This window comes from Panicum virgatum, chromosome 9N (genome assembly GCF_016808335.1).
Source record: "Panicum virgatum strain AP13 chromosome 9N, P.virgatum_v5, whole genome shotgun sequence".
Classification (NCBI taxonomy): domain Eukaryota; kingdom Viridiplantae; phylum Streptophyta; class Magnoliopsida; order Poales; family Poaceae; genus Panicum; species Panicum virgatum.
The window spans coordinates 4500551-4514339 of NC_053153.1; the positions used below are offsets into that span (position 1 = coordinate 4500551).

A 13789-nucleotide genomic window follows, 5' to 3' on the forward strand; every position below is an offset into this window, starting at 1 on the left:
AAGAAGCGCACATAATTGAATTTAAGGAAAAACTCTAGTTAACGTAGTTTTATGTATGTTACATGCTACAAATTTTTTTAGAACAAAGACCACCCTGTTACTAATTTATTAGAAATTATTTAGTATTACAAGAGCAAGTTCAACTAATCTACCTTACATCCAGTCTAGAATGTAGCTAGACCATCTCTAAAACTCCCTCTAAATATCAAAAGCTAGAGTGGAAACATATAGTTACTAAAGGTGATTACTTCATAATTAACTTGAACTAAACATTCATTAAAAGAACTTAATAATCATCTCACATGATGAGAAAATAGGACATATTACTTATCAGGATCGGGGAAATTATAAGGAACATGGTATTAACTCAGTAAAAAAATGGACATTCAGAAAAGTATTGCATTATGACTGTAGTCTAAATGTAGTTGACTTTGTCCTTTTCAAGACAACAAGGTCGATGGAATAACTTACCATTGGCTGACCAACAACCATCTCAGACAAACCATTATATCCTGCGGACATACTCAACACTGCAGGAGCAAAGCGCCCAGATGCCTTTGCGACGCTCCCTGGATCTAAATGCCACAGAGCAGCTACTGTTACATTTCAATATCCATAAAATCCATCAATCTCCCTTACTGAAAAAGAGGTGCCCTAACTCCTAAGGCATCAATGAATGATGAAGTAGCTGGAGACCAAAAATCCATAACAAAATTCCCAATAGAAGCCACGAAAAAGAAACCTTTCCAGAAACTCTGAAATGTTAGTTATATGAATATATTTGATGCTTTCCGTAGACATTGTTTCCACTAAATTTGTATGTATTTTAGGGTTTAGAGTTTCCTACAAAGTCCTACTAGGACAATTAACAAAATTCATTATTGTCCTATGTAAATGGCCAACAGTAGTTGTAGGAGAGAATAATGGCTTGTATTCCTCCAAATCCTAGAAGAGTGGGATATATAGATCATATACATGAGCCTTTAGATGGGCCTCAATACATGGGCTCACATATACACCAACACTCCCCCGCAGTCTGAACTACCGGCGCAGCGGTGTTCAAGACTGGACAACAAGAAAGCCAACACACTTTGCAGTCTGAACTACCGGCGCAGTGGTGTTCAAGACTGGACAAGAAGAGAATACAGAGGGCAAATACCCCCCCGGCAGCCATAACTAGCCACCTGCTACGTTGAGGCTGGAGCAAAACTCCGAGAAGGTCGAGGAGGGTAGTCTCTTAGTGAAGATGTCGGCAAACTAGGAGGTAGTCGGGACATGGAGTACCCGAATATCGCCGATGGCGACTCTGTCGCGCACGAAATGTAGGTCGATCTCCACATGCTTCGTCCGCTGATGATGGACAGGGTTGGTGGAGAGATACACAGCGCTGACGTTGTCGCAGTAGACGAGCGTGCTCTTGGCGAGCGGGCTGTGGAGCTCCGCCAAGAGCTGTCGTAGTCAGGACGCCTCCGCCACGTCGTTAGCGACAGTACGGTACTCCGCCTCGGCACTGGAGCGGGAGACAATCGGTTGCCGCTTGGACGACCAGGAGACCAGGTTGCCGCCCAGGAAGACGGCGTAGCCGGAAGTGGAGCGGCAAGTGTCCGGACAGCCAGTCCAGTCAGCGTCGGTGTAGACAACCAGCTTGGCAGGGGACGAGCGGTGAAGCACCAGGCCGAGGTCCACAGTGCCACAGACGTAGCGGAGGAGACGCTTCAGCGCAGCAAGGTGTGACTCCCGAGGATCATGCATATGGAGACAGATCTGCTGAACAGCGTAGGTGAGGTCCGGCCTGGTGAAGGTGAGGTACTGCAAAGAGCCGGTCAGACTCCAGTAGACAGTAGGATCAGCTACTGGATCACCCAGATCAGCAGACAGCTTCGCCTGAGTGTCGACAGGAGTGGAGCAGGACTTGCAATCAGTCATCCCAGCTCGCTCCAGAATATCAAGTGCGTACTGCCGCTGGTGAAGGAGAAGTCCAGACGGGCGAGGCTCAACAGTGACGCCCAAGAAGTGGTGGAGCTGACCGAGATCCTTCATAGCAAACTCCTGCTGCAGAGAGGAAATGACACTCTGAAGCAACTGCTGACTGGAGGCTGTGAGCACAATGTCATCGACATAGAGCAGCAGATAGGCAGTCTCATCCCCACGGCGGTAGATGAAGAGAAACGTGTCAGACTTGGCCTCGGTGAACCCCAATGTCAGCAAGAACGTGGCGAACCGAGAATATCAAGCCCGAGGAGCATGCTTCAGACCATAGAGGGACTTGTTGAGCCTGCAGACCATGTCCGGACGACTGGAGTCCACAAATCCCGCCGGCTGACAGCAGTAGACTGTCTCTGACAAAGTGCCATGAAGAAATGCATTCTTCACATCCAGCTGGTGCACAGGCCAAGAGCGTGAGAGCGCAAGCGAGAGGACCGTGCGCACAGAAGCAGGCTTCACCACTGGACTGAAGGTCTCATCATAGTCCACACCAGGCCGCTGGGTAAATCCCCGAAGAACCAAGACGTGGGACCTCATGCCGTGGGTAAATCCCACGTCTGGCTGGCGAGAAGAGCCGTGTACTCCTCTTCCATCGCGCGACGCTAGTGAGGATCTGCCAAGGCGTCGCGGACAGAGGAGAACACCGGAGAGACCCGCGGCTCTCCCTCGGTGGCCGAGAGAGTCGCGGCCTGAGACGCCATCCGCCGAGTCGCCATGGGATGGATATGCCGAGGATCCCGATGGACGACTGGCAGGTGGTACACCGCCGGCTCGGCACGAGAGCGAGTCGGCGGAGGCGGAGGCGGCGGCGGCTCCAGTGTAGATGGCGGCGGCGACGACTCCGGCATAGGCGTTGGAGGAGCCTCCGGAGCCACCACCGGCGCCGAACGACGCCGGTACACCTGCACCGGCTGAGCGTACCGCGGCGGCGCCGGAGTCGGCGCCGGACGACGCTGGTACACCTGCACCGGCTGAGCGTACCGCGCAGCGGGAGAGGCACTGGGGCCGCGCGTGGCGCAGCAGGAGACACCGGGTCCGCGCGCGGCACGACCGGAGTTCTGGGGGCCGCGCGTGGCGCGACCGCGGGCACCGGGGCCGCAGTCGGCGCAGCAGGGATCACCGAAAGCGGCGCCGGTGTGCCGGGAAAACCTGCAGGGAGAGGACAGACAGGAAAAGGTGGCTGAACCACCGGGTCAGTCGGAAACAGACTCCAGCTCGGGGTCAGGAGAAGGTGTGGAGGAGGTGGAGTAGGGGAAATCCGACTCGTCAAAGGCGACGTGTCGGAAGATCAGGACGCGGCGAGAGGTGAGGTCAAAGCATCGGTACCACTTGTGGTCAGGGGAGTAACCAAGGAACACACAACGAGTCGAGCGGAGCACCAGCTTGTGAGAAGCAGTGGCGGAGGTGTTAGGGTAACACGCACACCCGAAAACCCGAAGGTGGTCGTAGCGAGGAGGGATACCGAAAAGAGCATGGTGTGAAGTGGGAGCAGGAGAAGCAGTGGACGGAAGACGGTTGAGCAAGTAGGTGGTGGTGTGGAGGCTCTCCGCCCAGAAGCGCGGAGACAGAGAGGCCTGGATCAGAAGGGTGCGCATGACGTCGTTCGTCGTGCGAATCATCCACTCAGTCTTGCCGTTCTGAGGAGAGATATACGGACAAGACATAAGCAGCTGAACATCTCGAGAGAGGAAGAAGGAACGGGAGGTGGAGTTATCGAACTCACGCCCGTTGTCGCACTGAACGGCCTTAATGGTGAGGCCGAACTGAGTGGACACCCAGGCAAAGGAAAAGTCCAAGAGTAGTGTGATAAATCATCGAGCACCACCAGATAGTATTTGTAGCCAGAGAGGCTGAGAACAGGAGAGGTCCACAGGTCACAGTGAACAAGATCAAAGGCATGCGCAGCATGCGAAGAAGAAGAAGAAAATGGAAGTCGAACATGACGACCAAGCTGGCACGCATGGCAGAGGTGCTCAGCAGGAGCCCTAGTACACGGAACATCGGTACTACGACTGAGCTGAGCCAGAACGTCACGGCCAGGGTGACCAAGACGGCGGTGCCAGGTGGTGGAAGACTGTGTCGCGGCAAAAGCGGCAGACGAAGAAGGTGAAAGTGGTGCAGCGGAAGACGGAAGACGAAGGGTGTAAAGGGGCCCCGTGCTGTCACACCGGAGTAGCGGACGCTGGGAGGCCGAATCCTTTATAGTAAGGCCAGAAGGGTCAAATTCGATGGAACAGAAATTGTCAGCTGTAAACTGACAAATGAAAAGAAGGTTGTGAACCATCCGAGGAGCAACAAGGACATTGGGAAGAAGAAAAGAACCAAGAGCAGAACCCAAGACAGTGACAGGAAGGCAAGGCCCATCACCAACCATCATGGAAGAAGGACAAGAGGGGTGTGGGTGTCGGACAGAAGAGAGGATACCGGCATCTGGGGTGGTGTGGAAGGAGGCACCCGAGTCGGTGATCCACTTGGTGCTGACCGGCAGCGTCAGCCCCATGGCGCTGAAGGACTGCGCCGGTGCGGCCTGGTCCCACCCCCCAGACCAGGTCGGCTGCTGGCTGGGCTGAGCGGGCGGGATCCAGAACGGCGCGAACAGGGGAGCAGCAGCGGCGAGCATGGCCGACGGCTGGAGCTGAGGATGAGCCCCCCTGACCCTGAAACGGCCACATCGAGATGCGCCCTGGCCATGGGGCGCTGAAGGATGGCCAGGGCATACCTCCAGGAGCAGGAGTAGGAGCTGGAGTCAAGTCCGGAGTGCCCCGAGCACCACCGCCACGTCCCCTCCGCCGACGACGCCCGCGGCCTCCCCCCACCCCCCACCCCCCCCCCCCCCCCCCCGCCCCCGCGGTCTGGCCGGTGAGAGGAGCACCAAAGAGGGGGTCGATCCAGGGTCCAGGGTCCAGAGGGCGGAGCCTGGTGGGAGGACGAAGCGCCGTGCTTGGTGAAGGGGACGACGGGCGGGACCAGGAAGTGGTGTTTCTCCGCGGCGACCCAAGGCATCACAGGCAGAGGCATCGCGGGCGCGGCCACGGGCGGCACAGGCGGCGCCGCGAGCGCGGCCATGGGCGCAGCGCCATGGGCGGCGGCGGCGGCGGCCAGGGCGGCCGCGAGGCAGGCGGCGGCACTGGGCACGCCAACGGCCGCGGCACCCGCGCCTAGGGCGGCGGCGGTGGCTACAGCCGAGTCGGCGGCGACGGCAGCGGCGCCCGCGGCGCCCATGGCGGGTGCAGCGAGCGCGGCCATGGGTGGCATGGGCACAGCGCCATGGGCGGCAGCGGCGGCGGCCAGGGCGGCCACGAGGCGGGCGGCAGCACCGTCCGCGGTGCCCGCGGCGTCCTCGGCGCTAGCGGCGCTTGCGGCGGCCACGGCGTGAGCGCCGCGAGGAAAGAATAATGACTTGTATTCCTCCAAACCCTAGAAAGGTGGGATATATAGATCCTATACATGGACCTCTAGATGGGCCTCTATACATGGGCTCATATATACACCAACAGTAGTATTGTCGTGTGCATGCACCTAGATCACTTATAGGCTTGCCAGTCAAATTATTCATGATGCACAATAAGGGCACTTGGATAAGGTCCTGGATTTTTCCTCATTTTTTTCTTGTACAAAACATCATTTGGAAATTCTACAGCAGTGTCTGATTAAATGCCATGCTGATATAAGATCTGTATCAGATCAGGGCCTATTAGAAGTGTAGGAAATTCTCTAAAACAGTTTGATACTTCAATTCCTACCAGGAATGCGACTACATGTCCCTTGGAACATGGACTCAATATATATGTAGGTCGGGTTCGAAGCATCCACAGATCAACTAATGGATAGTAGATGCATACGAGAAGGATAGAACTTTACCAATGAAAGTGACAGTCGTATTATGTGTTAGAATAATGATAGTTAACAGAAAAAAAAACTACATGTACTTCACAAATTCACATTACAAAGAGGCACTGATTGGGAAATCAAAGTCCACATTAAGGATAATAACATTTCACAGCTACTTCACATTTTTTAGAACATCCAATCCAACTTTTTACTTTATTAGCTACTGGATACAAATAGAGTAGATATTGCTGCTCACCCCGTACCCGTAAATCCCATAGTATGAACACACAACATACCACACACTAATCACTGTTTAGAAAACACATCCCATGCAGGATTTTCCCAATCCACTATTGTGTCAGAAATAAATCATTCCTCCCATTTTCACCCATCTATCCATCATCAGCCTACGGTCTATGTGCAAAGTGCAAATATGTCTTAAAGATAGAGATAAGAGCATCCTCACATTGAGACAATGATAGGGTTAGCAGCTTCAAATCTGGCCTATGAAGCTCACCATCTTAGAGCTGCTTAATCAAGAGCATGCAAAAAAGAAAAAAAGAAACATCATATAGCATAACAATGAAAGAATATATGGAGAGAGAAGTGGTATTAAAAAAGGATGTATTTAAAAACTCTAAATACTGCATCGAACGTTGAACTATGGGAGTCTTCCTATCATAAAAAGGAACAGATGGAATTTAGAAACAATAATTGAAAACAAGGCCAAGCTATGCATGATGGCATGTTTGGTTCCAGCTCCGGTCATGCTGCCTCACCCAGGCAGCAAATCCATCCAGGTGTTGGATTTCACCATTTCGGTGGCCTGCAGTAGGTATTGTTGCCTGGGACAGGCAGCTGGCTCCAGGGTTCAAGGCAAACATGCAACAATAGCCACAGACATTGTAACAGAAGATATCCAAGACATGGAAAAGAAGGTTAAGAAAGCAAATATCGCTACCTGTAAAGAGGCATCGCAGAGGTTTGGGGCGGAATAGATTGAGGCACTGGTTTGATGCGTATATATAGCCAGCGGTGGCCTAGAGAAGTAACGGTCATCTTCTCAAATAAAATCCACAACAATTTAATGCAGATTTGTTCCTTAATGCTCGAGATTCGAGAACACTATCATATCAACAGTATATGAATCCAATGTGTACAGCAGTGTCATGTCATCAGTATATAAATGCAACAGGTAGAATGGCGCTGGCAAGAGAAACCACTGTACGATACGATTGACTTGGAGAAAGAAGATACGCGTAAGGCAAATGGAAAGTAATAAAACGGGAATAGTAATGGGCTAATGGCATCTACAATCTTACTTGCACCATAGTGATAATGCTCCATTTATAGATCCAAGATTGTGAAATCGAATATAATTGTATACCATGAAATAAGCACATGGTATGAAATTGTTTTAATTTCCAAAACCAGAAATAAGAGTATCCGATTTTACCGAGCCAGAAAGATTGGATATACTGAATGTACAAATTTCCAGTTAACTTCTCGGAAATTCTTAAGTAAACTTTTGGATTGCCATATGCAAATTTAGATAATACAATGTACATACTTTGTTTAATAGTCATTCTGCTATAATTTACTATCGTCTAATGGCATAACATCATTCCTACTTAACTTTGGCTGTGGTACATTGGTGCTATGCAAGAACATTGTAGGTTATATTACAATGGAGCTTGATGTTGCTGCTCTGTTTCATGTAAATTTGCAAATTAGTATTTGCAGGCACCATATCTAATTAATTCAAAAAAGGTCAAGAAACTCCAAATATGCTTGCTGTGTGAACAAGACGATCAATTGTGAGCTGGATTGTGCAATCATTAATTACAAGCCAAGTTAAAAGCAAATTCAAGTCTATTTTTCTACCCTGGTTGACCATGCCACATGACACAATCCACATAAGACACATCTAGCCAGTTATTTGAACATTTGTGTGTTTGGGGTTCAGTGAATCTACAAACTCCTGACTTATTTATGGCTTGTAAGAAACCTTTGGTAACGAATTATCACTTTTGCTTAATCATTCAACTTGAAGTCAAATTTTGCAATTCAAAATCCATTAATGTCTATTATTTTACTGTTTTATCCATCTAAAACGCTAATCCTTTTATATGGGAAAACGTTCCAAAGGACAACTGGATTCTGGTCAGTTACAAAACATTGAAGAGTAAAATGCACCAACAGCCCTTAAACTTGTCCCGTAGATTAATTAGAATAGGGCTCAGCAGATGTGGTTTTATTATTGACTCTAGTCAATAGAGGGGAAAGAGTGTACTCTTAAAATGCATAATATAGATACATAAGCATGTCAAATGTGCTGCTTGATGTTCAAATCACCCTAATCAGCAAGTAATTACATATGTGGTTCTCTTGCATGGAGCCCGAGATATCCCCAAGTTTTACTACATGCTAATGGCATTGGCCATTGTCACTATCGTGCATAGTGTATATCAGGTGCCACATTTGCATGCCACATACACCAAGTTTGTGCTAATTATGGTGATTTGGATGTCGAATGGTACAGCTAACAAGTTTAGGGACCCAGATGTGTATTTTAAGAGTTCAGGGACCTAGATGTTTGCAGGACAAATTTAAGGACCACTAGTGTATTTTACTAATGTAAGAAATAACTCTACTAAATCTCATAAACCTTTCAAAATGTTCAAAGCTCATCTTTTTTATTTTTTTACATTCAAGTAAAACATAGCAATTAGGATTCAACAGACAATTGAAGTCCTCTCGACTCTCCAAGCAGTTTCAGCAAACCTTAATAGACAGAACTTTTGCTAGTTCATGCTGCAAGTAATACCCTTGTCCCCATTCCATCTGAGAGACACTTTTGTGATTTCGGCCTCGGCAGACCTCTTATTATCACCCTCCTTTGGTCCACTTGCAAGTTGCAACCCCTACGATCAAAACTACAGGAGACATCTCAATTTAAGTGCCATTACTGATTTACTCTAGTCCTTTATTGTCATGAAGAAAACCCTTGTTGGCAATTTAATTACAACCGACTTCTTCCAAGCTGTATGGCGCCACCACCCATGAACCTTCCCCATGTTCATCTCAGTGAGAAATGGAAACATCCCTAGTATTAACCTCTCTCTAAGACCATAATCATTCCACTCTTCCTCCTCTAAATCACCACTGACAAATGGCATGACATCTTTGCTTGTCTGCGACCACTACCAAACCATCATGTTCCTCAAGCTGGTTATTTTAAACCTCTACCTCTACCTCCGCCCCATTCCCCTCTCCATTCAGGGCATTTCAGTCGTAACAAACTGCCAAAATCTGGTTCCATGGTTGCAATCGAGCCTATAACCTCCCACTTAAAAATAAGTCAGCAGGAGGTCTTAAATACCAAGATATGATATAGTTTCTAAATTGCCTGTTTTCTTATGAAAAGGTTGATATTACATGTTTTCATTGATGAGTTGCTCATTCCTGCAGTTCTTCTCATGAGGTTTTCTTGACTTCAACCATGTTGGCTCGCACAGCACGCAAACTGAGACACATTGTTTATGGGTCTGGGGATAAATTAGTGACTTCGGATATCAATAACTTTATAAGAGAGTTATTCATTTTGTGCTGTCTAGTTACACGTGAAACAAAACATTTCGCCTATGCGTGAACAAGTGAGAAAATTACCCTGGTCCCCTCTCATGCTGCAGTTCCAGAACTACGGACCAGTGACTATGCAACGCAGAGGTTCAATATTGCACATCCCTTTTTCAGCTCTCAAGAGTTACAAAGAACCAATACCATGCAAATGCAGAGTTCAAAAAAAAAAAACCATGCAAATGCAAAAAAAAAAATGCAATTCAGTAAAATCTCAGTTCCCCGCTAACCTGTTAAAGTTCCTCCGTTTCTCGAGGTAAGATCGCAATTTGGTGGTGCCAATATTTCCTCCAACCATTCCATGGCAGATAGCCTGCAAGCCCCAACCCCGAAGACTCTATCACTCAGCAATATGAACGATTCACAATGCGAGACAGTTCTTCAAAAAAAAAAAACAATGCGAGACAGACTATCGTAAATGAACAGCTCACTAGTCACTCACTACCATGAATGTCGGACCCGCATCCACCAGCCGCCTCGCCTCCTCTCCGGCGCATCCACCGCCCCTGCTCCCAGCAAATCCGATCCCCGTTCCAAGGCCATCACTCAAGAGCAAAATAGCGGCCGCGAGAAGGTGAGGAGCGCCCGACCCCTCTCCATGTCGGCGGTGATCCGCCATGCTCCTTCCGCCGCCTGACATGCGCGCGACCCATCCACGGTCACCATTCCTCGCCACCGGCCGCCGCCACCAGAGCGGGAACCGAAGGCCCTGGCCCCAGCATTAGCGGCGGAATTCGGAGCGTGAAGCCCTAGCGCAGGGTCGGCTCTCGCAGGGAGGTGGGTGGAGACGGATACGACGGTGCGGTGCGGCTGCGCGAGCCGACGGCGGACCAAGGCGCGGCCGGCCGGCCTGCAGATGGGTCTTTCTGGCGGCCATCATAGTTTTGCAATATGGCCCCTTCGGATCGCGATTATTCATCACGAACTAATTATTTGCAAATTAGTCCATACATATTTTTTTAACAAATTAGTCCATAAATATGAAAGCTCCAAATTTCGATCGTTTCCTTGTGTGGATTAAATATTTACTAGAACATTGCGCGGCGTTGCCGCGCAGAAATATGCCCTCCAGTTCAGGTTTATTTTAAAAAATTGAACTGCAAAAAGTCTGGGGGGATTTTCGTAAAATTGGTAGACTGCGTGGGTTATTTGGTAAATTTGGCGTCGACGGAGTACTTGTCGATTACTGAAAAGTTCAAGGGTTTTTTCATAAAATTGATGGACTTCAGAATCATTTTAACAAAGTCCAGGGTTTTTTTACAAATTTCACGGAGTACGACACGATTACTAAAAGTTCATGGTTTTTTTGTAAAGTAAGGCTCTACAAAATCCGAGGGATTTTCCATTAAATTGATGGACTCCGTGTTCATGGAGTACGACACGATTACTGTTCACGGAGTACGACACGATTACTAAAAGTTCAGGGTTTTTTTTTAAAATAAGGCTCCACAAAGTCCGAGGGGTTTTCCATTAAATTGATGGACTCCATGTTCATTTTAATAAAGCTCGGGGTTTTTTTTTGCAAAATTTACGTCTCTATCTATTTCTGGCCGTCGGATCGCAATCCGAAGGCCGATGTTTTCCGGCCTACGTGGCCCATCTCCCTGGCCAGGACCGCCACGCGGTTTCAGTATTGAAAGATTACGATTTCCAGTCGCTTGGATTCTTGTTCGTGAGAGATCCAAACTTATTGAATTGGACACCTTTGTCGTGGCAGGCCACATGAGCCGGTTACGAAGTGCCAATGAGCTTAAACCTCTGTGTGGCTGTGTCTGGTCAACTTCTCGCCAAATCTTTCTGTGCCGCGGCAACTTTGTTTGGAAAAGTCTAGAAACTCTGCAGGTAGCTATGCGTCCTGCTCTTTCATCGATCCGTTTGGTCACGAACCATTCCTACCTGATCATAAACTGGCATGGGTCAACATTAGCTCGGTTCGTGTAACCAACCTGACCAGATCTTCATCTACCACTCGAAAGTCGAAACCTCCTCCGATATATGTACCATCAAGATCGCAGGTTGCTGCTTCAAATCCTTTTTTCCCTCCAAAAACCTGCCTGCACGCGTGTCAAATTTGCCACGCACCCGAGGGCGAAGCGTACGCCATGAGGCGTTACAGGATGGAGGCGGCGGCGGCGGCGGTCGCGGCGCTGCTGCTGCTGGCCGCGGCGCCGGCGTCGGGGCAGGTGGCGACGTCGTGCACGGCGTCGCTGATAACGACGTTCACGCCGTGCCTCAACTTCGTGACGGGGAGCACCAACGGCGGCGGGTCGCCGACGCAGGAGTGCTGCGGCTCGCTGGCGGAGATGGTCCGCACCGGCGCCGACTGCGCCTGCCTCATCCTCACCGGGAACGTGCCCTTCAGCCTCCCCATCAACCGCACGCTCGCCATCTCCCTCCCCAGGCTCTGCAGCTCCATGTCCGTCCCGCTGCAGTGCAGAGGTTGGTTGCATTTTGCAATTGCAACGGTCTCATCACACTTGGCTTCCTGCACTGCACAATAAGATGCTAATCTTTCTCTAATGAACAAGATCAGTCACTGAAAACTATCTTCTGTTTGATTTTGGTGTTTCGCAGACACGGCAACGCAAATCCCAGCTCCAGGTAATTTCATCTTCTCAGGCAAATTTAAAGTCAATACAGCTGTAGGTTACTGAAGTACTGAACTCTGTTGCAACTGTAGGCCCTGTTGCGTTTGCTCCGGCGCTGCCCCCTCTGCGTAAGGATCTCTGCTCACACCATGTCAGACTCGAGATGCAAAGTCCCTTGTCTGAATTCTCACTGACAGATCTGATCAACACATTTTTGACAGCGCCGAGTCCACCGGAATCTTCAGTGCCCGGCTCTCCGGTGGATCCCGCAGCGACGTCTCCGGCGGCGGACTCGCCGCCGTTCCCCCAGAGGCCAGTGGTGGTGCCCAGCTCGGCATGGAGTTCTCACGTGTCCATGGCCGTTGTCGCCATTGTACTGACGGTAGCTGGATTCATTTTCGTTTGATTAGGATAATAGGATGTGATTTGTAGGATGCATGTGTTGAACTATTATTACAAGGAGATTACTTTATTTTCGGGGGCATTGAGTTGGTAGTATGATCATAATTCTGTACTATATTAAAATAGTGACATACTTCCAAGTCAGAATGAAAATATGAAATATGTTTTTTGTGCGAGAGGCTATATATTTCAGTATCTTAAGAACAAAACCACACAGTATCTTAAGCACAAAACCCCATCTCTTCTCACCCCCCCCCCCCCCAATTTTTTATCAATCGCTCCTACATTGTGTCAAGTGCGGTAGCAGTGTGTTTAGATGGGGGGTTGAACGGTGCAAGCCTTCAAGGAGGAATCACACCTTTGGCGATTCTCAGGGGCTAAGAGGCTCGCTGCCCTAAGCCTTGAGTTGGGGGAAAGGCATGCCCATTAGCTGGTTTGGATGTGGTCTGGTCCCAACTTTGTGTGTTTTTTTGTAATAGTCTTTTTTAGATCTGCACGCTCCTCACTCTGGTCCAAGGTGTGGAGTGTTCTATGTATTTGGACCACTCTTATTCTCTCTTAATACAAAGATACACAGCTCTCCTGCGTGTTCGAGAAAAAAAAAGATGGGGGGTTGAAGAGGGTTAGGACGGGTTCGACCCAGATCGTCCCGTGTTTGGATGCAGTTCACGTGAGTTAGAACGAACCGTGCCACCATCTATAGGTCGAATTATTTTTTTTAATAAACAGGAGGGGTTACCCCCTACTGCACAAATGAATTAATTGAAAAGGTTTACAAGTCTAAGAACAAAAAAGAAAAAGGCTTAAGGCCAAAGGTAAAAGAAGAACAGAAACTAAGGAACCCAAAAAGAAACAAAAAAAAAGATTAAGCTAATCACTGAAGAAGACCTATCCATTGTTGAAGACTTGGAATCAGAGTATTATGAACTCTATGCATCGGTAGAGCTAGTTCCTTCTTAAAAAGAATCCAACACGTCTCAGGTGAAGGCTGCAGCCCTTTGAAGATTCTGTCAAGGCTGCAACCCTTTGAAGATTCTGTCATTCCTGCATAACCAGATAGCCCAACACATCAAGATGGAGATCTCTAGGAAGAAAGGAACATTCAAGTGCAGTCTCGGGTGTTTGAAAAAAATAACTTATAATGTTTCCATGTTGATTGTAAAAGAAACCCAACTTGGCCCAACATTCTATTTATACAGCAAAGTCACATTCCAAAAACAGATGAGCACTAGTCTCCTCCACTTGTGAACAAAAAGCACAGTTGTATGATAGGAGCACCATATAGGTCGAACTACTGCATGAGACGACCTTAAACCTGTAACCACCGATGGTTTGCAAATAGA

At 48.7% G+C, this 13789-nt stretch overlaps 1 protein-coding gene across 1 annotated transcript; it reads left to right on the plus strand.

Annotated features, from left to right (window-relative positions):
• Positions 1-11472: 11472 nt before the first annotated feature.
• On the plus strand, positions 11473-12629 carry LOC120687264 (non-specific lipid transfer protein GPI-anchored 20-like). The gene is made up of 4 exons (XM_039969250.1): positions 11473-11895; positions 12031-12057; positions 12137-12172; positions 12266-12629. The coding sequence occupies exons 1-4, from the start codon at positions 11559-11561 to the stop codon at positions 12448-12450; spliced, it is 585 nt and encodes a 194-aa protein (XP_039825184.1). The 5' UTR covers positions 11473-11558; the 3' UTR covers positions 12451-12629.
• The last annotated feature ends 1160 nt before the right edge of the window (positions 12630-13789 follow it).

Excerpts from the sequence above, each read along its gene's own strand:
- LOC120687264 (XM_039969250.1), top strand. The coding sequence starts at position 11,559 with ATGAGGCGTTACAGGATGGAGGCGGCGGCGGCGGCGGTCGCGGCGCTG. Across the intron at positions 11,896-12,030 it reads CGTCCCGCTGCAGTGCAGAG|ACACGGCAACGCAAATCCCA; the intron begins GTTGGTTGCATT and ends GGTGTTTCGCAG. Across the intron at positions 12,173-12,265 it reads TCCGGCGCTGCCCCCTCTGC|CGCCGAGTCCACCGGAATCT; the intron begins GTAAGGATCTCT and ends CATTTTTGACAG.